Source organism: Lethenteron reissneri, chromosome 9, assembly GCF_015708825.2.
Source record: "Lethenteron reissneri isolate LAM-NWPU_2019-01 chromosome 9, ASM1570882v1, whole genome shotgun sequence".
NCBI lineage: Eukaryota > Metazoa > Chordata > Hyperoartia > Petromyzontiformes > Petromyzontidae > Lethenteron > Lethenteron reissneri.
This window is the reverse complement of record NC_083787.1, coordinates 554826-578336: the sequence shown is the minus strand read 5'-3', so window position 1 is coordinate 578336 and position 23511 is coordinate 554826. Positions and strand designations below refer to the sequence as shown.

At 46.0% G+C, this 23511-nt stretch overlaps 1 protein-coding gene across 3 annotated transcripts in view; it reads left to right on the top strand.

The window, feature by feature from the left end:
* The window catches only part of ZFAT (zinc finger and AT-hook domain containing), a 32038-nt gene that overhangs the window by 4419 nt on the left and 4108 nt on the right, over nucleotides 1-23511 (top strand). For all 3 annotated transcript variants that reach the window (XM_061548549.1, XM_061548548.1, XM_061548550.1), the window contains exons 5-15: nucleotides 438-576; nucleotides 1136-1277; nucleotides 1713-1864; nucleotides 2427-2708; nucleotides 3345-3937; nucleotides 4259-4494; nucleotides 21184-21271; nucleotides 21835-21984; nucleotides 22534-22707; nucleotides 23082-23170; nucleotides 23335-23473. In XM_061548549.1, the coding sequence (XP_061404533.1) occupies nucleotides 438-576; nucleotides 1136-1277; nucleotides 1713-1864; nucleotides 2427-2708; nucleotides 3345-3937; nucleotides 4259-4494; nucleotides 21184-21271; nucleotides 21835-21984; nucleotides 22534-22707; nucleotides 23082-23170; nucleotides 23335-23473 (2184 nt within the window). The remainder of the gene's footprint in view (nucleotides 1-437; nucleotides 577-1135; nucleotides 1278-1712; nucleotides 1865-2426; nucleotides 2709-3344; nucleotides 3938-4258; nucleotides 4495-21183; nucleotides 21272-21834; nucleotides 21985-22533; nucleotides 22708-23081; nucleotides 23171-23334; nucleotides 23474-23511) is intronic.

The following is a 23511-nucleotide window of genomic DNA, read 5'->3' as shown; positions in this document are numbered from 1 at the left end:
AACTGCATTGGCAGTGGTGCACAAGCACAATAAATAAACAAATCCACTTTCACCACTCGAGCTACCTTGCAACAGAAACCCTTATTCATCCATGAACAACACTTTGTAGTAAAGTTTCAAAACATCTGGGAGCTATGGTGAACATGTTGATCATCTATTGAGGCCTCAACAGCTCATACCCACTGCCCCCTGATGCATTTGCAGGGCAGTGCAAAAGGGGAGACGTAAAGGGGGATAGTACTACATATAAAAGCAATGTTGATGAAGAACATGAGGAGTATAATTATATGTTGGGCACAAAAACCACGTTATACTCACCGCATCACTGTCATTGCAGAGGAGCAAGCTTATTTTTGGAGATGAAAAAAGCAATAGTCTGCATTGTAGTGAAGTAACCGTGTTGTTGAAATGCCATTATTGCCAAAAAATGGATGCAGCAAGGACCGTGCCAGCACCTGGCCCAGAGGAGTCAGCTGACACGGTGATGCAGCCTGCCGCCATGGAAGCTGCCAAGGAACGAGGCTTCCAGGAGTACTCCATCTCACAGCTCTGCACCGGACAAAACAACATCACGAGGCAAGTGCCTCGCAGCACAATGAACACGTTTTGGTCCATATGCTTATACTGCCTATACAGGAATCCCATGCTATACATAAGGGATGTGTTCCTGGGAAATGCTGCTTCACTCGAAATTACTTGAAGTAAACTCTAATATCCCACAGATGTTGTTAAAATCAGGGGTTGCGTTTCGAGTCAACATTTCTAGAATACTAATTTGTGACTAAATGTCATGAAGTGTACAAAAAAGCACATTATAAGTTAACATACATTATATCTCATCATGAATAATAAGATAAAATGTACCGGAGATAGTTGAAGAGCTTGCTGGTCGGGCCCTCTTGGGGTGAGCAGTGGTGGAGTTCTGCAGACAAAGGGGCAGGATGTGTGTGTAGCCAGTAGAGGTGTTAATACCTCGAGTTATACTCAGTGTGAGGAAGAACACGTGTTGGCCTGTGTTGTGCCCAGTGTGAGTAATAAAGAAGAAGTACCCTCTACACGACGTGTCGTGGAAGTCGCTCATTACACGGTTAAAACATACGCGCTATCCCCAATCTGCTCCACACTTCCGCTGCAGGGCAAACAGTCTGAAGATCTTCTCGTGCGAGTACTGTGGAAAGGTCTTCAAGTTTAAGTATTCGCTGCAGGTCCATCTGCGTGTCCACACCCAGGAGAAGCCGTATAAGTGCCCTGACTGTGACTATGCCAGTGCCATCAAGGTAACTGTAGTTTACCACCAAATCACTCAAAATCCAGTTCATTAATGAAGCCTCCATTTTGTTGGAGAATTTGACTTTACAAGAAAAATCTTCGCACAGAAAGCTCACAAACACACGCACTGTGACATATGCAAGTTAAAACAGAGGCAAGTGCGTGAACATACACCCACAGACGTGCGTTTTATAGCATGTGTGGCAATGCTACATATTGTAAATACAAATGTTTATTTGTTAATCTTGGCCAAAACAACTAAACAAATCAGCTATAGCAGTAAGCTGTGTTTGCGGTATTTGAATTTTCTACGTGTGAAGTGACCTCTGCCAGACAGACTGGAGGTATGTTATAATTCCCGAGCATAACGATAAGTAGACTTTTAGAGTTCTCTTAAAAACCTACGATGAGTGACATTGATCGTTTGCCGATGGCGTGCGCAGGCCAACTTGGTGGTGCACATTCGCAAGCACACGGGCGAAGCCTTCAGCTGTGAGAAGTGCCCCTTTACCTGCCGCAACCGAGGACACCTGCGCGTGCACATGGAGCGCGTGCACCAGCGGGTGAAGCACGCCTGCTCCTTCTGCAGGATGCGGTATGCGGATGTAAACTTAAAACAAACTTTTATTTGACCAGGTGAGGCCCACTGAGCTCTATAGCTCTTTTTCAGAAGCAACTTGGCCACAAATGATAGCCAAATGAAGTGGCTTATCGTGTTAAAGTTTATAGCAGCCAAATACTCTTAATGCGTGTTTATAAATGTGGAGGGAAAAACCGGAGGACCCGGAGAAAAATTCACACGACCACGGGGAGAACATGCAAACTCCAAATTTACAGGCATTAGGGTCGGGTTCGATCCCACGACCTTTTGTATACCAGGCAAGGTAGCTAAAATCTCCTAGCCACCGATATTTTAGAACAATGTAGATGTAACACGCTGTGTGACATGAATACACCCTTTTTATGCATGTGAGCTTTCAGAAGTGTTTCTCGTTTAACGTTTGAGTGGCCCACGACCATATATCCGCGAGCTGCATGAAATCATTCTGCTTGCGAGCCATAGCTTCCCCATCCCTGAATTCTGCGCTTCGAATGTGAAGGATAACATTCAGGTTAGTGATGACAGTAGTGATGGCAACAATTGTTGTGCACGGCAGCTACACCGAAGTGAAGAACTTGCTGAAGCACCTGGAGCAGACCCACGACCAGCAGGATGAAAAGGTGCGCGTGGCTTATGCCGAGCTGAGGCTGCGCACGCGCGAGGGCCGGCGCCAGCTGCTCTACACGTGCCCCGTGTGCGGCCACGCCTTTAAGACGCAGTACGCCCGTGACCAGCACCGGCTCACCCACGCCGAGCCCGGCGTGCACCACACGCTCTCGTGCCACCTCTGCAGCTACGCGGCATCCCGCCTGTCGGTGCTCAAGGCCCACGTGCACAGGCAAGTGGCCGTCCCTCTCCTTTAAGCCACGTTGTTGCCGCCTGCGATCAAAGAGGCAAAGTGCAGCCCTGCAATAACCCGCTTTCTCCCACTGCTGGCAGAAGGGTTGCCATTGGAAGGAATTTTTGGGTCACTCTTCTACACTGGGCAAGATTCTTGAAAGAGATGGGAATGCCCCCATTTTACCCGACCACACGCGACCTGCTGATAGACAAATTGGTGTGCCCATTTATACTGCTGGGTGGGCAGAGATGGGAGGATTTAGGAAACTTGGACATTGTTACAACTGCCATGCCAGCAGACTGAATCGAACCAGCAACTACTGGATTACAAGTCCTCTTTACATAATCATTACTTCACAAAGCACCTCCATGAGACATAGGAAACATGAATAAGATGCTGTAACATATATCTTTCCGAGTTCTGCTTTATGTGTTGATGTTAACTGTTTTCTAACAAAAGGATATTAAGCAGCATTTAGATACTACGGCTTATTTTAATACTAAAATGTAGTTTTTGCGTTGGCCATTTTGCGATATCCTTGTGCACAGCATAAATATCGATGTTATATCAATAGTGTCGATTTAACTTTGGACACCCGTGACATTCATCAATGATTTTCTCTGAACGTGGCAGGCACCGCATGGTGTACACGTGCGCGGTTTGCACCTGTAAGTTTGTGAGCGCGGCCTGGCTCCGATCGCACCTGGCCAAGCAGCATGCCGATGATCCACGCTTCGCGTCCGACGCCCTCTTCGACGAATCCCTCGGTCGGAGCTTCTACCTCGTGGAGCCTGGCATCGGTGAGGATTCGGCCGATGCCGAGCAGCCCGACACCAGGGATCAAAAGGACGACCAGACGCTAATTCAGGACCCTCAAACGTCGCTCTACAATGCAGCGGACGGCGAAAAGCTCGGCCAGGATGGCGACGGGGCATTGCTGTTGAACGTTGGCTTACAGACGAGCGGGGAGAACGATCACCTGCAGAGCAAAGCAGACCTGGAGTGCTGCGAGGCTGCAGCGACGAGCAGCAGTGACCTGGAGCCAGGTTCATCCGTCGTGGGACCCGAGTCTGAATGTTTCAGCATGGCCAAGGACATTGATGGCGCACAAGAGGGGTTGTCCGCTTTTGATTTGATCTTCAGTGAGCTGCCGAAGAGGTCCCTCAGCCGCGCTGTGTACGAGAAGCTGAGACGAGAGTTCGGAGACCTGGAGTGTGAACATTGTGGTATGCTCACCGGTCATAACATATTGTCACTTCATAGCCTCACCATACTCATTTTATGCGGAATTATGGTTGTGTGTGATTAAAAAAAACTGGAACTGGAGAAAAATATGCGTCCTGTTAACATAAGGCATCGCTCGTTTATTTACATTAATTACAAAATCCTTTGTGCTAATGTTTTATTACTCGAATTTTATCCCGATTCTTGCTATATATCGTGACATTTTATATGAATAAACACCGTGTGAATAGGACTTGAACAAGTAATTATTTTTATAATTCGAAATGTATATGTTATGTTTTCTGTACCGCCCACCTATGCAGGGAAGCTCTTCTGGTACCAGGGCATGTTGGACATGCACTTGCGGACACACACGCGCGAGCACCCCTACGTTTGCACGCAGTGCGACTACTCGTCTGCCACCAAGAACGGACTCAAGCGGCACGAGACGCTCAAGCACGGCCAGCAGCAAATGAGCTGCAGTGAGCCTGGCTGCACCTTCGCCACAGCCGACAAGTACAAGCTGCAGGGACACGTACAGAGACGGCACTCCGCGAATGTGAGTCGCCTCACCTTCTTGCCCCTGGATCCACGCGAATGTCGTGGTGCTTGTTGTCATCGGCGCTTTCGCGCTCTGCCTATAGCATTGTATTGCATGTGCATGGCCAGCCAAGCGCAGGCTGGTCTGCAAAGGCATTAGAAGTTGTTGGCAGGGAATGTGCAAACATAACCCCCACCCCCACTGCAGTGTTGATAAAGACGTTTATTTTTTTTTGAAATGATCTCGGATATAGTTTCTGTTTATTCCACATATCGTTCATGGGTACATTTTTGTGATCTGAGCTCACAGATTGCACCACAATTAAAATAAGCATGGAGTTTAAGCTACACAACGGACACCAGATGGTTGTGAAAGCAGAGTTGATAGATAAACATTTCCACATTTTTTCCGTGACACATTTAAAAGCTTCACATTAGGTTTAAAGCACTCATATGCTTTTATTTTAATTTATTATTTTATCTTTAGACGTGACTTAACCGAAAGAACCAAAGAAGAACACTCATAGTAGTTACACCAAGCAGTGAATCTTGATATTACTTATGCTGCATCACATTGGCTGCAGGGCTTTGCACAGTGGCTGTGAAGTACGTGACGTCAGGATGAACGGCTCGTGGCCTCTCCCCACGAGCCGACCCCCCCGTGTCACAAGATTGAGGTTAGGTGGGGTCTGCCGACAGGGCAGCCGAGGTGTGCTGCTTCTGTGCAAAGACTCCACACAATGCAATACAACCCCTATTCTCTCTACATGTGCTGCCCTGCAGTGTTACCATAACAATCCATGCACCATGTATTACATTTGTACACGTGTACAACCCTATTGTCAATCCACTGCTGAAGGAGGGCCTCTATGCGGCTGTGCAGGTCATGGGGGCCGTTTGGAGTTACTTTGTGCAGAGATTAAACAACTCGCGTGGTCCTCATTCATTCTCTATTCGTGCCCCATAGACCCGGAATCCCATTGCTTCAACAATGTCCTTGGTGACTGTCCCATATAAATCACAACTTGATGCTGAGCTGTCGATTATTTAGAACTTCACTTGTAATTACATTGGTCTGGTATATTCTTGTTTATTTACCGAAAAGTACAATAATCACCCTTATATGTTTCACTAACTTAATTATAATTTTACTATGATCATACTAAAAATAATCTGCTGGAGCCGACTTAAGCGACAGGTAATGCATTAATGAACATTGATTCATGTTGTAGAATATTTTACATTTCTCATGTAACTATTGTCTTTCATTTCCGTTTGTTTCATTACTGTACTTCATTTTAAATATTTTGCTTTGCCAATTTGGTGACCCAGGTGTTGTATACTAACCCTTCTTCCATAATTGAGATTAATAATATTTGATGATTTTTATATATTATCTTTTTACTTGTTTTTTTTAATGAGTGAAACACACCAAGCGCAGCAAACTGCAAAACACCAGGTGTTGTTAAGTAATGAACCGGAGGAGGGCTAGGATGGCAGAATTTACAACGTTGCTTCAAGGGAAGATAAGGCCTGATGAACGGGCACATGTCACCCGTGCAGGCGGCAGAGACAGTGGGAGTGTCAGCCAGACATAGTTAAGGCAAAAGCCCAATCATCCTGCATGGTTTTAAAGTAACGTCAAAATTCGAAATTCAACAACAGAGTAGGCTAAATTATCGATCCTCGCGCTCGCTCAAATTGGAGACCAGGCTGCGAGCTACATCAATGAACCATTGCCCATTTGCTAATCCAATACTGAATGTTAATATTACTGAAGTCAAAACGAATTCTATGACCTCAGCACATGGGCAAATAATAGGGCAGTGTCGACTCAAAGGCAATGGAAGAAAACAGAGGCGCCTTTGTCTAAATCACAACCACAGAAAGCCAGGAATCATCACTGATTGTGTGTTCAGGAATTCCGAGCTAGTTAGAACACGTGCACAGGGGGGGGAGCTGATGTAAACAACCCTGCGCGTCTGGATGTGAGGGGGCCTTGGACCTGGAATCAAGAATAAACACTCCCAGAGCAGAAGGTTGGCAGGGGGAGAGGTGATTTAAAAGAGGGTTGTATATCTCTCAAGGCACAAGACCCAGCTGAACAACACGGCTGCGGGGGTCACCAGAAGTTCGCATTCGCCTAGTTAAGACAAAAAGCTCAATTATTCTGTATTGCTATTAAAGTAACGTTAAAGTCGGAATTTAACAACAGAGTAGGCTAAAGTTATTGATATTCACACCCACTCCAATTAAACCAGGTCACAAGTTACGCCTACTGAACCATCACCATCATTAAGTCAATATGAAATGTTATTTCCATACTTCAATACTTTCTATACAATTCGACCCGAAGCATATGACAATCAGAACCTTCCTAAGTCAAAATTGAATCGCACCCAGACAGGAGCGAATAGTCAATATAAGGTTGAAGAGGGAAGGAAATCAAGAGCACGGCGAACTGCAAACGTAAGCAAAAAGCCGGGAACAACACCAGCCCAGCAACAGCGAGTGGGGCTTCGACAGGCCATAAAGTAGAATAATAACTCCCGGGGTCAGGGGACACAAGAAGAAGTAGGCAGACAAAAACCAGAACTGACTCCAAGGTTCAACCGCCCTCACCTACTCAGGGGTGACGGAAATTAATGAGGCCTTGAATTAACGGCAGGCAACAACAACGGCGAGCAGAGATAGGGTGGGGCAAAGACTGCGGGCTAGGAATGCAACTTCGTGTCAGTAAAGCCCTGACAAACAAGTTAAGTTAAAGACATCACAATACATAATATCGCACATAACATCAATGTTAACGCTATTCACCGTAAACTATATTCCGCTTATATAACCATCCAGGCACCAAGGAATACGAATTCCTAGGATCAAGAAACTTACCCCTTAACCTAAGATATCGGAAATAAATTAATAGTAATAAGTATATGCATGAAAGACAAAAGTAAAACTTATGGAAAAGCCAGGATAACGGGATGAATCACCACCAGGTCGAATATAAATACATAATAAAAAAAACGATGTTAAACCCAGGGTCGGAGAGAAAGGGAGATCCCGGCCGTCTTTGTATCCCCGCAGCGCGGGATAGGAGTGTGTGTACGCTCGGGGAAACACCTACACTTGGGTCGGGAACCACGATGGGAAACGACAGACCTTAGGTTACATACAGAATCATAACTGTGAAATAGTAAGGGACAAATGTTAACTTAAAACTTTTAACCATTTCTTTGTGCGCCGGGTCGGAGAGAGTGTTGCCCCCCTCCAGGTTGTGCAACACGAACAAAGACGCCTATGAGACGATTTGTAACGTCTGTGTTTTGGGTTCATGAAGAAGGCCAGACAAGAGATAAATTGCACCCAGACAGAGAGACGACTTCGAGACAATTTGTAACATCTGGTTGTTTGCTCGTGGGTTTTATGGAGGGAGTTGACAACGGAATATACCGTCAGTGATGCACACAAGGACATACGGACACACACATGGACACACCTGCCTACGGACAGATCCTGACACAGCAAAAATCGGAAGCCCCGCCTTGTGGGCGGGATCCAGGGGGATTTTTCAGCATAAAGGAACGGATCCTGAACATTGGAAACCAGTGCGACGGGAGGGTCCACTCAGAAGCTCGACCGGGAGGGTCGACTCAGGAACGAGTGCGACCAGAGCGGGTCCACTCAGGAGTGCGACCAGAGAGTCGACTCAGGAGCGAGGGCGACCAGCGGGTCGACCCAGGAGCGAGCTCGACCGGGAGGGTCGACTCAGGAGCGAGCTGCGACCAGCGGGTCGGCTCGACTCATCTTCAGCTCGTCAATCTCTGCTGCCGCCGGAGATCTCCGCTGCCGCCGGTGGTGAGCGTCGCGACTTGGCGACGATCCAGCGCTGCACGCTACGAGCGAGTTGTGGGCGCCACCTACCGACCGGGTTCCGAACTGCGACAGCGTATCAACAGCCATCCGAGCCAATTCACCACGGTGACAGGAGAGCGCCTGATACGTATGACGCGCACCGCCCCCTCACCACACGACCACCAGGCGTCTGTTTGACATAAAGAATCGACTCCGAACACTGACTATTCAAGACAACTCTTACCACTCAAACACACTCGAACCCATAAGTCATCCGTGGCTGGGAAGGCATCACAACGAGACCGAGTGGTGGCCTCCGTCGTATAAGAGTATTCTTAATTTTTATCTTTAATATTTAGTGGGCTGTACTCTTAATCGCATAAATTCCCAACAGATCCATCAATACGAACTGATTCTTGGCACCTCCTTCCGCCGAGCCACGCTCACGTGGGGAGTGGTGGCCACCGGATCCTTATCAGGTGATCTGGTCCCCAATTAGTAAACTTGGTATAAGATAACGATCTTCGGAAAAGGAGCACCGTCGCAGGCCCTTACTCCGAGCCGTTCTGCTGTCAGATAACCTGCCGATGTATCTGTTGAGATTGGTGCCTTTAAGAATAGTAACTGTTTTGATTGTGTTTTTTTTTTTTTCGCCGTATAATCTTTCAAGTATCTTTCAGTCATAATCGCCGCACGTACTCGCATCCTCTACAGAATATTCAACTGTCCCGTGACCCAAGGTGTTAACAACGTGATAAGGGTTGCGTATGATCAATAAGGAGTGCGGTACTGCGTGAACAATATTGAGTATAATCATTCATTAACATTAAGGTTTTCTTAGCATAGTATTTGCATATTTCAACGACTCTTTCTCTCACTAACAACCATCGCGTTATGAACAATATTGAGTATAATCATTCATTAACATTAAGGTTTTCTTAGCATAGTATTTGCATATTTCAACGACTCTCTCTCTCACTAACAACCATCGCGTTATGAACAATATTGAGTATAATCATTCATTAACATTAAGGTTTTCTTAGCATAGTATTTGCGTGTTAACGACTCTCTCTCTCACTAACAACCATCGCGTTATGCGGGATCCATGTGCAGTTGTCAAAGTGAAATCAGACAATCGTTGATGATACTGTATTGATGCCGTGTTGACGTTCCGGGATTGAGAGTTTGCATATTATATCATAGTTAAGGTTGAATTAGTAATAAATTGATCAATACAGAAGTGGTTGTGTGATTCTTTCCTGAAATCTATGCATAAGATCTGCTTCTGCGTTGAGATTTGAACCTGGTGACCTTAATAAACACACTAACACATACTCAGTAAATGTTAAAGCGATAACGGGGTGAACCGGGGACCTAAAAATATAACCACGAATAAACACTCTGGGAATGTTAAAGCGAGAATGAGACAACCTAGACAACGATGCCGAGTTAATCTAAGTTAATCTTGCATACTTACACCACACCTGCATAACTGCATACGATTAATTGCCTTATTCCGATCGATAACCCACCCTCGTCACCGAGGCGGGGTCTGGTTATCATAACGACTTGCATTATCATAATTACACCCACTCGCATAATTAATACGATTACCTCTCGAATTGGCATAATTAAAATGTGCGTAATTACATAAATTAACATATTTCCGGATAATTACACATTTGGCCAAATTTCATTTAATTATTATTATTTCCACTGAATATTCATAACCCACATATACAACATAATAATTTCACCCACGCACGCATACAACATAACAAATTTTCATACCCAACATATACAACATAATGGGGGCTCGTCCGGGATCTCTCGCAGACAGGTTATGCATGAATTCAGGAACGAATCACTGATGTGTTAATCAAAGTGTTGTGAACTAACGTTGCCTTGTGATTGTAAACGGGGGTATACAAACAAAACGCGCTCTGAAGGGAGGTACCAGAGTAGCAGAGTATAAAAAAGACAGCTGGGCTGAGATTATTTGCTCGAGTTAAACTGACGCATCCTGTGATACAATTGTTTATATGTGCTCTGAAAGGGAATTCTAGAGTAACTCACGACGCACATGAGATGTTAGAATTAAGATACACTCTTAAGTCTATTAACCACACTACATAATAGAGATGGCACAGGATCCACAACATTCTGAGTTTGACACACCAACGCATAACACTGATACAGAGTGGACCTCTGAGGAGGAGATGGAATCTATGGAAAAACAATATCGGGAATTTGTGTTAAAACGTACTGGACGGACTGCTAGCCAGCAGACGGAGCAGAGAGATATATGGGAGGGGAGCCATACAGAAGATGTTAAGGCCCATAGAAGGAAACTACTTAAGGACGTGATGAAATGTGGCAAAGCCAAACGTGACGTAAAAATTGCAGAAATAGCGAGGGTAGACTCGTATCTCCTCGCACAGACAGACAGAGAAAGATTATGGAATGAGGAAAAATTTGAAAGGGAGAGACAAGAGAAACTGTCCTTAATGGTGCAGGTAGAGCGTCTGCACGCCCTCGTGAGAGAGAAAGAATCCGCACTAAATGCACCAGTGAAACACCCAGACGTTGATACACAGAACACATACGGGAGTAACAATTTACCACACTCCGAGCCACGGGGACGTAGCCCAGGGCCAGATCCCACAATGAGTGTGGCTACTATGCAAAGCAATTTTGATAAAGTAACACCCTCGCAAATCGAGGAGAGAGAAGAGGAAATAATAATACAAACGGGAAAACATGAGGCCGACCACCCCAACGTTAGAGAGAGACAAATAATTAACCCTAAGTCATCAGGATACACTGTAATGATAGAGCGGGAAAGGGCGGAGCTGGTGCAAGACGGGAAACATGACATAAACAGAACACCAGGCAGACGCACGCTACGCAAGTATGACCGACATGATGCAGATGACAGAGACAGCTCACCAGAGAAACGCACCTCGCACAAACACGACCAACACGACACACGTAACAAGAGCTCACCAGAGAGACGCACATCACACAAGCAGGAGCCATGGGATAAGCAGAAATCACCGAGCCAAGTTGACCCACGTAACAGGTGCAAAAGGCACTACAAAAGTTATGTTAAGCAGAGCCATCGTGATGGTGACGGCTCATCTGACACTGACTTCTCTGACAATGACCAACACGACACGGATAACAGGAGCTCACCAGAGAGACGCACATCACACAAGCATGAGCCATGGGATAAGCAGAAATCACCGAGCCAAGTTGACCCACGTAACAGGTGCAAAAGGCACTACAAAAGTTATGTTAAGCAGAGCCACCGTGATGGTGACGGCTCATCTAACACTGACTCCTCTGACAATGACCAACACGACATGGGTACCAGAGAGAGCTCACCAGAGGGACGCATGACATGTAAAAATCACCCACGCAAAACCACCCGCACCAAAAATCCCAGAGACAGGAATCCCGATAACCATGAAGCACGAGACAAACATAAATTCAACACCTCACCTAGCAGGCACCACACACGTAGTAGGCAGCATGAAGGTCGAGGACAAAAACACTCACCACATAGACACCGCTCAAGGAGATCACGCACACCAACCCACAAGCACGAATCACAAGACCCACATAAGGAAAACAAGAGACACAAGCAACGGGACAGATACGAATCCTCGGACAGAGGGAGATCACGACACAGACACGGGACACATGACAACAGTGATAGTGGAGACAAGGGTAGCTCAAGGGAGCACTCCTCAGGAACCGAGACCACTGATGACGAACAACACACTTTTAACAGTAAGACACTAAAACTAATGGACAAAGCACTCGTGAGAATTCCCTATTTCGATCCACATAACAAAAACAGGGATATCCACACTCACATAACTACAGTAGAACAGGAGGCTAAGATCCGGGGTCTGGGTAAATCAGCAGAAAAGGCATGTTTATTATCAAGGAGCCTACATGAACCCGCCAGACCATGGGTAGCCTCCCTGCCAAATAGGGTGAAGAGTGACTTTAAACAATTGAGCCGAGCAGTAGTTAAGAGATTTGGGGAATACTCCACACTATCCGAAGGATTGAACGCGGCAAAGTTGATGACCCAGCGTGTAGACGAAGACCCACGAGATTATCTCCTACGCCTTAAGAAAGCATATTACGCAGGGGACGTGGACAATGCCCAGGGAGATAAGACAGTCTTAAAAGTGATGTTCTTCCAATCATTGAGACCTGAAATAGTGAGAATAGTAGGAATGATGTTGGACCCCGAGACTGCCTCCCTACGCCAGATTGAAAGCAAGGCCCACACGGCCTGGGTGAACGGACGGAAAACCACTGGCATAGCCAAAACCCACATCGTCACCAGAGATAAAGAATGCCTCGATCTGGAGGGAAGCGAATCTCCAAGGAATAATATTAGCGCCACACGGGGTAGACATGAATTCCCCCAGGAGAGGGCGCCTAACCCAATAGAATCGACACCCGTCCACAACACGCTGAATAACGTTCCACGTGGGGGGAGGAATGAGGCCAGAGGAACTTGGCACCCACAGCCGCCACCACCATGGAATTCAGAAGAGGGCGGAGGCTGGAATTATGGACGAGGAAGAGAGAGTGACGGGCCACACCTACCCCGCGGAGGCCGACGCCCACCAAACCAGTCACCATATCGTCCCCTACTGCCGCCTCCACCAGCAATAGAGCATAGACCGCCGTTAGCTAACAGGAATCGATATGCTCACCACATTAGGATGGAAAAAGAGCTCCTAGGGAGTATGAAGACTTCCATGCAAGTAGCGAAGGGAAGAATACCAACTATACCCACACAGGAGGAGGGCACACCCAGAGCAAAGGTAGCCCAAGTGAACGTAGAGAAGACAAGAAGCCTCGAAGCAATCACCGAAGTGGTACCAGAAGGAAAAGGGTACCATCTGGGGGAATTGATTCCCGTAGGACCAGTTGGACGAGTCCACGTGGAAGTAATACTGCAAGACACCCTGACCAGCCAAGGCCTTTGTGATACTGGAGCAGAAATATCCATGATATCCAGAGAATTATTTGACGAACTCCAGACTGCCCTCCAGAGGAAGAATGAAACACTACAAATGATGCCAAGTAAACTTACCTACTCAGGATGTGAAGGGACCCACATGCGACCATTGGGCAAAGTTATGACGAAGTTGACGTTCAACAAAATCAACATGAACCATCCACTATATGTCGTACAATACCCAGATAAAGAACTGATTTTTGGGATCGAACTACTGAATCGCCTGAAACCCATTGTGAACCTTGAATCCCGACAAATTTGGGCACAGTCAATGCCGGAGAAACAAAGGGACTCAGAAGATGAAGACGTTATGAGAGACTCCACGGGAATCCAAGTGATAACACAAGAGCTCGACGACCTATCAACGACAATCAGGAACGAAGACAAGCTCCCCGCAGGAATTCGAATCACTCAGCTAATGACTAACAGACTGAGAGAAGTCCGAAAGGAAGCCGACTTAGAGTCAGTATCACCGAAAGACCGTCCCCTCATGGAGTATATACCGCCCCCTGGAGGCCAAACCGACGAACTGCAAACTGATGAAGGAGAACCCAAGGGCAAGAGCGTATTACCCTCGGATGAAGCCAAGGCAACTCAACCGATAGTAACGCAAAAGGAACTTTCAATTGAGCCGCCCGAAACCACGAAGGCCCTAGATCCAAACCAAGAGGGAAGAGTCCTTACAATAGAAGAACAAATAGAACAACAAATTGAAGCAGCAGACGCCCTCGAGAGGGAGGAGAAGTCAAAGCTCGCGACACCAGCGAAACTCACAGACGTTGAGCCACAAAATAAATATGGAAGTAACATCAAATCACTCTCTTGGGTACGTGGACAGAGTCCAGGGATTGATCGCACAAAAGTTAAAGTAAAATCGCCAGGACATGGTACACTAAGGGCAGAGGCAAAAACTGAAGGGAAATGGCAACACGAGCGACACGGCACTGGGCGCGCACACAGAAAATGCACACCACTTAAACACAGGAGACACAGCACAGACCAAAGTGACAGATTGCCTGATGATAACTTGTTTGATGATGACGCTGTCAGCAATCAACTTTCGGAATACCTGTTCACCAGTAAAACCCTTAAGTTGATGGACAAGGCTCTAGTCAGAATTCCCGATTTTGACCCCCACAATAAGACTATGGATATCCACACACATATCGCGACAGTGGAAGAGGAGGCAATGATTAGAGGGCTGAGGAGACGGGATGAAAAAGCGAGTTTGTTGAAACGGACCTTACATAAAGAATCTATTCCATGGGTAAAGTCACTACCACACAAGGTTAGAAATGATTTTAAACAATTGAGCCTGGCAGTGATTCGGAAGTTTGGAGAATATTCGACACTCACTGAGGGGTTTTATGCTGTAAAATCGATGACCCAGGGCATGGACCAAGATCCACGTGACTACCTCGTCCAATTTAAAAGAGCGTATTACGCAGGCGATGTGAATCAATACCACGAAGGGGATAAAATGTTCAAAATAATGTTTTTTGAATCCTTGAGCCCAGAGATTACAGAAAGGGTGAGAATGGTTTTGAATCCAGAAACCGCATCCTTACGCCGCATAGAGAGCAAGGCGTACATGGCATGGTTATACAGAGCTAAGAATCATAATTCGGATCCAGAACACAGGGAGAGGGATGAGGAACCCAGCCTCTCAGAGAGGAATAAAAATCACCGAGCAGTCCCACCATGCAGAGAGCAGCAGAAACGCACGCACACATGGCAAAATAACCCAGAGAGAGGTTGGCACGAGAATGAGAGCGGCACAAAGCCGAACATTCAGGAGAATCGCAGGAGGGGGAGGTTCAGAATAGAACCATACCAACACCCCATGCCCCGACATGCGCAAGGTCAAGATTACCCACAGGGATGGCGAAGTAACAATCCAGGAAAAATTTGGCACCCAAATGGGAAAAACACTGGGCCAAGGGTGCAGGAGAATCGTAGGAGGGGGAGGTTCAGAACAGAACCATATCAACACCCCATCCCACGACACACGCAAGGTTCAAATTACGCACAGAGATGGGAAGATAACCACCTAGCGGGAAGGTGTTACACATACCGCGGAGGTATGGATGCGAACATTCACGAGAATCGCAGGATGGGAGGTCAAACACAATCGATACAATTCCGACCAATTCCTCCACCGGCTATACCAGGAGGGAATAGAGGAATAACACAGAATACGGTCCAAATACGTGATGAACCATCCACAGTGATTGAGAGCGGGCAGCCCATACGCGCCACACCCGCCGAGGTGTTAAACCCGGCGCTCAATGTGAAATACAGGCAGGCTGCAAGTGACAGGGCGGGCAAAAACGTGGACAGTGCTCCCGTAAATGACGCGCGGATCGAATACAAGGACAGGGTTGCATTGAAGCGTGATCGGACAGTACAAAAACAGACAGCAGGGACACGCCCTGAGGAGCGCAGGCATGAGCCTTTGAATGGAAAATATCCAAGGGAAACCAAAAATTATGTGGATCGGAGTGCTAAAATGGAGACGAATGTCCATGACGTATCGGGAATGGTGTTGAAATCCAACACACTAGTAAAAACAAAGAGGGCAACATTACGAGGGACAGAATTAAATCGACACACGGACTCGGCAAATGTGCATGTAATCGCAGAGAGAGCGAATGCCTCGAACCAAGGGTCAAAGTGGGTCGGGTGCGCGAATTCTGGTTATGTGCAGCACAATTTTTCACCACACACTCCCACGACACAGAGAGTGAGAGAAGAAACTACAAAAACGAACCCCGAAAACCGTGATCGAATTATCGAAGTGATAAGTGGTGAACGAGGCAACATGAGGAAAGTAACGCATAAATGCGTTCGAAACCGCTACCTAGCGTTTCCCAGGATTTAACAAAAACAAAAATGAATATTCGTCGGAGTCATGATGTATCAGAACCGATGTAACGCAATATCGATGTTTAACGCTTGTTTAATTTTCTTTGCTCAATTCAAAATAACCATGTTAAGTTGTGACACGTACGCGCGCGTTGTAAGGAATAGCAGCAAAACTTGAGGACAATCGATGGTTCATGATGGAAGAAGGGTATACATTATTTTTAAAAATAACCCGTGGCCATTTGACCACTGGTCATTTTTAAAAGGGCGGAATGTTGTATACTAACCCTTCTTCCATAATTGAGATTAATAATATTTGATGATTTTTATATATTATCTTTTTACTTGTTTTTTTTAATGAGTGAAACACACCAAGCGCAGCAAACTGCAAAACACCAGGTGTTGTTAAGTAATGAACCGGAGGAGGGCTAGGATGGCAGAATTTACAACGTTGCTTCAAGGGAAGATAAGGCCTGATGAACGGGCACATGTCACCCGTGCAGGCGGCAGAGACAGTGGGAGTGTCAGCCAGACATAGTTAAGGCAAAAGCCCAATCATCCTGCATGGTTTTAAAGTAACGTCAAAATTCGAAATTCAACAACAGAGTAGGCTAAATTATCGATCCTCGCGCTCGCTCAAATTGGAGACCAGGCTGCGAGCTACATCAATGAACCATTGCCCATTTGCTAATCCAATACTGAATGTTAATATTACTGAAGTCAAAACGAATTCTATGACCTCAGCACATGGGCAAATAATAGGGCAGTGTCGACTCAAAGGCAATGGAAGAAAACAGAGGCGCCTTTGTCTAAATCACAACCACAGAAAGCCAGGAATCATCACTGATTGTGTGTTCAGGAATTCCGAGCTAGTTAGAACACGTGCACAGGGGGGGGAGCTGATGTAAACAACCCTGCGCGTCTGGATGTGAGGGGGCCTTGGACCTGGAATCAAGAATAAACACTCCCAGAGCAGAAGGTTGGCAGGGGGAGAGGTGATTTAAAAGAGGGTTGTATATCTCTCAAGGCACAAGACCCAGCTGAACAACACGGCTGCGGGGGTCACCAGAAGTTCGCATTCGCCTAGTTAAGACAAAAAGCTCAATTATTCTGTATTGCTATTAAAGTAACGTTAAAGTCGGAATTTAACAACAGAGTAGGCTAAAGTTATTGATATTCACACCCACTCCAATTAAACCAGGTCACAAGTTACGCCTACTGAACCATCACCATCATTAAGTCAATATGAAATGTTATTTCCATACTTCAATACTTTCTATACAATTCGACCCGAAGCATATGACAATCAGAACCTTCCTAAGTCAAAATTGAATCGCACCCAGACAGGAGCGAATAGTCAATATAAGGTTGAAGAGGGAAGGAAATCAAGAGCACGGCGAACTGCAAACGTAAGCAAAAAGCCGGGAACAACACCAGCCCAGCAACAGCGAGTGGGGCTTCGACAGGCCATAAAGTAGAATAATAACTCCCGGGGTCAGGGGACACAAGAAGAAGTAGGCAGACAAAAACCAGAACTGACTCCAAGGTTCAACCGCCCTCACCTACTCAGGGGTGACGGAAATTAATGAGGCCTTGAATTAACGGCAGGCAACAACAACGGCGAGCAGAGATAGGGTGGGGCAAAGACTGCGGGCTAGGAATGCAACTTCGTGTCAGTAAAGCCCTGACAAACAAGTTAAGTTAAAGACATCACAATACATAATATCGCACATAACATCAATGTTAACGCTATTCACCGTAAACTATATTCCGCTTATATAACCATCCAGGCACCAAGGAATACGAATTCCTAGGATCAAGAAACTTACCCCTTAACCTAAGATATCGGAAATAAATTAATAGTAATAAGTATATGCATGAAAGACAAAAGTAAAACTTATGGAAAAGCCAGGATAACGGGATGAATCACCACCAGGTCGAATATAAATACATAATAAAAAAAACGATGTTAAACCCAGGGTCGGAGAGAAAGGGAGATCCCGGCCGTCTTTGTATCCCCGCAGCGCGGGATAGGAGTGTGTGTACGCTCGGGGAAACACCTACACTTGGGTCGGGAACCACGATGGGAAACGACAGACCTTAGGTTACATACAGAATCATAACTGTGAAATAGTAAGGGACAAATGTTAACTTAAAACTTTTAACCATTTCTTTGTGCGCCGGGTCGGAGAGAGTGTTGCCCCCCTCCAGGTTGTGCAACACGAACAAAGACGCCTATGAGACGATTTGTAACGTCTGTGTTTTGGGTTCATGAAGAAGGCCAGACAAGAGATAAATTGCACCCAGACAGAGAGACGACTTCGAGACAATTTGTAACATCTGGTTGTTTGCTCGTGGGTTTTATGGAGGGAGTTGACAACGGAATATACCGTCAGTGATGCACACAAGGACATACGGACACACACATGGACACACCTGCCTACGGACAGATCCTGACACAGCAAAAATCGGAAGCCCCGCCTTGTGGGCGGGATCCAGGGGGATTTTTCAGCATAAAGGAACGGATCCTGAACATTGGAAACCAGTGCGACGGGAGGGTCCACTCAGAAGCTCGACCGGGAGGGTCGACTCAGGAACGAGTGCGACCAGAGCGGGTCCACTCAGGAGTGCGACCAGAGAGTCGACTCAGGAGCGAGGGCGACCAGCGGGTCGACCCAGGAGCGAGCTCGACCGGGAGGGTCGACTCAGGAGCGAGCTGCGACCAGCGGGTCGGCTCGACTCATCTTCAGCTCGTCAATCTCTGCTGCCGCCGGAGATCTCCGCTGCCGCCGGTGGTGAGCGTCGCGACTTGGCGACGATCCAGCGCTGCACGCTACGAGCGAGTTGTGGGCGCCACCTACCGACCGGGTTCCGAACTGCGACAGCGTATCAACAGCCATCCGAGCCAATTCACCACGGTGACAGGAGAGCGCCTGATACGTATGACGCGCACCGCCCCCTCACCACACGACCACCAGGCGTCTGTTTGACATAAAGAATCGACTCCGAACACTGACTATTCAAGACAACTCTTACCACTCAAACACACTCGAACCCATAAGTCATCCGTGGCTGGGAAGGCATCACAACGAGACCGAGTGGTGGCCTCCGTCGTATAAGAGTATTCTTAATTTTTATCTTTAATATTTAGTGGGCTGTACTCTTAATCGCATAAATTCCCAACAGATCCATCAATACGAACTGATTCTTGGCACCTCCTTCCGCCGAGCCACGCTCACGTGGGGAGTGGTGGCCACCGGATCCTTATCAGGTGATCTGGTCCCCAATTAGTAAACTTGGTATAAGATAACGATCTTCGGAAAAGGAGCACCGTCGCAGGCCCTTACTCCGAGCCGTTCTGCTGTCAGATAACCTGCCGATGTATCTGTTGAGATTGGTGCCTTTAAGAATAGTAACTGTTTTGATTGTGTTTTTTTTTTTTTTCGCCGTATAATCTTTCAAGTATCTTTCAGTCATAATCGCCGCACGTACTCGCATCCTCTACAGAATATTCAACTGTCCCGTGACCCAAGGTGTTAACAACGTGATAAGGGTTGCGTATGATCAATAAGGAGTGCGGTACTGCGTGAACAATATTGAGTATAATCATTCATTAACATTAAGGTTTTCTTAGCATAGTATTTGCATATTTCAACGACTCTTTCTCTCACTAACAACCATCGCGTTATGAACAATATTGAGTATAATCATTCATTAACATTAAGGTTTTCTTAGCATAGTATTTGCATATTTCAACGACTCTCTCTCTCACTAACAACCATCGCGTTATGAACAATATTGAGTATAATCATTCATTAACATTAAGGTTTTCTTAGCATAGTATTTGCGTGTTAACGACTCTCTCTCTCACTAACAACCATCGCGTTATGCGGGATCCATGTGCAGTTGTCAAAGTGAAATCAGACAATCGTTGATGATACTGTATTGATGCCGTGTTGACGTTCCGGGATTGAGAGTTTGCATATTATATCATAGTTAAGGTTGAATTAGTAATAAATTGATCAATACAGAAGTGGTTGTGTGATTCTTTCCTGAAATCTATGCATAAGATCTGCTTCTGCGTTGAGATTTGAACCTGGTGACCTTAATAAACACACTAACACATACTCAGTAAATGTTAAAGCGATAACGGGGTGAACCGGGGACCTAAAAATATAACCACGAATAAACACTCTGGGAATGTTAAAGCGAGAATGAGACAACCTAGACAACGATGCCGAGTTAATCTAAGTTAATCTTGCATACTTACACCACACCTGCATAACTGCATACGATTAATTGCCTTATTCCGATCGATAACCCACCCTCGTCACCGAGGCGGGGTCTGGTTATCATAACGACTTGCATTATCATAATTACACCCACTCGCATAATTAATACGATTACCTCTCGAATTGGCATAATTAAAATGTGCGTAATTACATAAATTAACATATTTCCGGATAATTACACATTTGGCCAAATTTCATTTAATTATTATTATTTCCACTGAATATTCATAACCCACATATACAACATAATAATTTCACCCACGCACGCATACAACATAACAAATTTTCATACCCAACATATACAACACAGGTCACTCTTGCAAATAAGACTTCTATCTTATGAGTTCTCACTGCCTGGATAAACAAACTTTAATTGACCATCCTCAACCTTGCTGGTCCGTGCAGGTTGGTGAAGGGGTGGGGAGCCTAGCAATAGAAGCCCACCACGGAACCCAGGAAATCCTAGGGACAACAACCTAATGTGTGCGTGGTGGTCGCACATCCAAACTCTGTCCAGGCTCAAAACATACTTAGCTTCTGCAATCTGATAAGACATGCACGCACCATTGACGATCGTGACTCTTGGTAGTCAAAGGTTTTTGTTAAAGTCGCCACTGTTGTGTGTTACGATCTTGCGCCTGTGCTGCAGAAGGAGCATTTGTACCAGTGTCCGGCTTGTAACAAAACCCACACTGATGGGCGGGCATTCAAGAGCCACATATTTAGGCAGCACCCAGGTGAGTGTTATGTATGCATTCTACAGCAAAATCCTTTGCTGTGTACATGTGTGCAAACGTGTCGATAGGCCACGTAAACTACCAGTTCATTTTTTAAGTGTATCAGCCCTGGTTGAAAACAACTTTATCAGTTGGAAGCATACTATCATGAATGACCACACTATAAACATCTCCGCAGTGATTCTATGGATTGTCACAATTCAGGGTTAAGATTCAATTCATTAATCAATAATTGTGTTATTTTTAATGTTTTGTTTGTATGACATTTATAATTAGTTATTTCTTATTCTAGCTTGTTCCTTCCATTAGCCTAAAGGAGTGATAATCAGAATCTTTATTTAGACTGGAGGAATGCGATGAGCTATGAAGCTCTTTTTCACAGATTTCAGTTCAATTTGGACATGTTTCATTTGCTAAATCTATGAATCAATTAATAGATGCTTGATGTGATACTTGTACCATGAGCATAAGGGACATTTATTGTGCCCAAGTAGTGACTGTGTGACTGTATTTTGTGTACGGCCATGAATGTACGCCACGTGCACACATACGGATACGCACAGAGGTGCCAGCAAGCAGCATCGCGAAGCTGCTTGGCAAGCCGGTGCAGATGAAGGGACTGATCGGAAAGCGTGCCATCAAATGCCCATACTGCGACAAGCACTTCCACAAAGCCAGCACTGACCTGCAGCGCCACATCTGGTCCCACGAAGGTACGTTGTTGTCCTTTGACCCAGGCATCTGAGCAAGTACCCTACAACTTATAGAGCTCTGTATTGTTTACTCACACTGCTGCTGGAACACGGGAACTCTGAAGGAACCCTCTATATGGAATTTGGCCTACTTTTCCATGTTGGCGAGACTTATTAGAAGAGATGGGAGTAGCCACACTTTACCTTACCACACACAATCTGCCAATAGACTTTCGTGTGCCCATTCGTACTGCTTGGCGGACATGGGTGGGGAAGGGGTAGGGCGGCGGATTTAAAAAAGAAAACTCTCCTTTTTCAAACTGCCACGCCGGGAGATCAAATTGATCATGCGATCTCTACATTGCAAGTCCAGTGTGATCGCCATTATACCACAGCAGCAACCCTTTTATATAGCTGCAGTCTTATAACCACGCAGGTTTCTACAGCATTGCAGGGACTTTGACGTATTAGTATAAACACCCAGAGTTGACAGAATGAGCCTTAGCCGTTATCTGCTAATTTTGAGCATTAAGTGGTCTGCTGCGTGATCTGTTCATTTGCACATCCCAGGCCTGAAGCCGTTCAAGTGCTCCAAATGTCCCTATGCCACTGGCAACAAGAGCAATCTGACGTCGCACATGAACACACACAGCATGGAGAAAACCCATCTGTGCGACATCTGCGGCAAGAAGTTCAAGACCAAGGGAAACCTGACCAACCACAAACATCTGCACTCGCAGAAAGGTAGACACCGTCAGAATGTCTGGCTACAATTGCCAGTGCAACTCCCATCAGCTTTTGTAGTGTGACTATGTTAGTGGTGTCTACTGTGTAATTTCCATATGTAATGACCTCTCGGACTCTGTAGATTAATTAAGTACTATATCTCCATTGTTTGGGTCTGAAGGACCCTATAAGCAATATTGTATATATTCTCACAAATTAATTACTGATCCCTATATGTAATAAGTTATTGTATTTCAGAAGGTCATGCAAGAGCCTTTACCATGTGTACCAAAGACATCATGATGCAGGGTCTCCTGGATGCAGGGTTAACATTGGTTGTGCCTCTTGTGAATGAAGACCACTGTCTGTTGCCCATATTGTGTGTTGGTCAGACAAACAATTCAAGTGCCTGCTGTGCGACTTTTCGGCATCGGTGAAGTCCAAGCTAACCCGACACATGGAACAGCATTCCAGCTCGAAGGTGACCACTCCCGCCATGAGCACGAGCACCCACAACAAATAACGTTCATGATCCGCACAATACAGATCACAGCTTGCGTAGGGTCACGACACAACAGCAATGTTTATCTGCCTAAAGTGTTTGTGTCTGGTAGAACCACTCATTCCCTCTGCGTTGGTTTTCAGCCTTTCCGGTGCGAGCACTGCAGCTACTCGTGCAACCAGGTGAGCTCCCTCAAGAGACACCACCACAAAAAGCACCCAGACCTGGACTACACGAACCCTGCCAAGAGCAACCAGAGCCAGCACCAGCTGCTGAGTCCAGGTGAGAGATAAGCAGCAATTATTTTTTGACTCTGTATA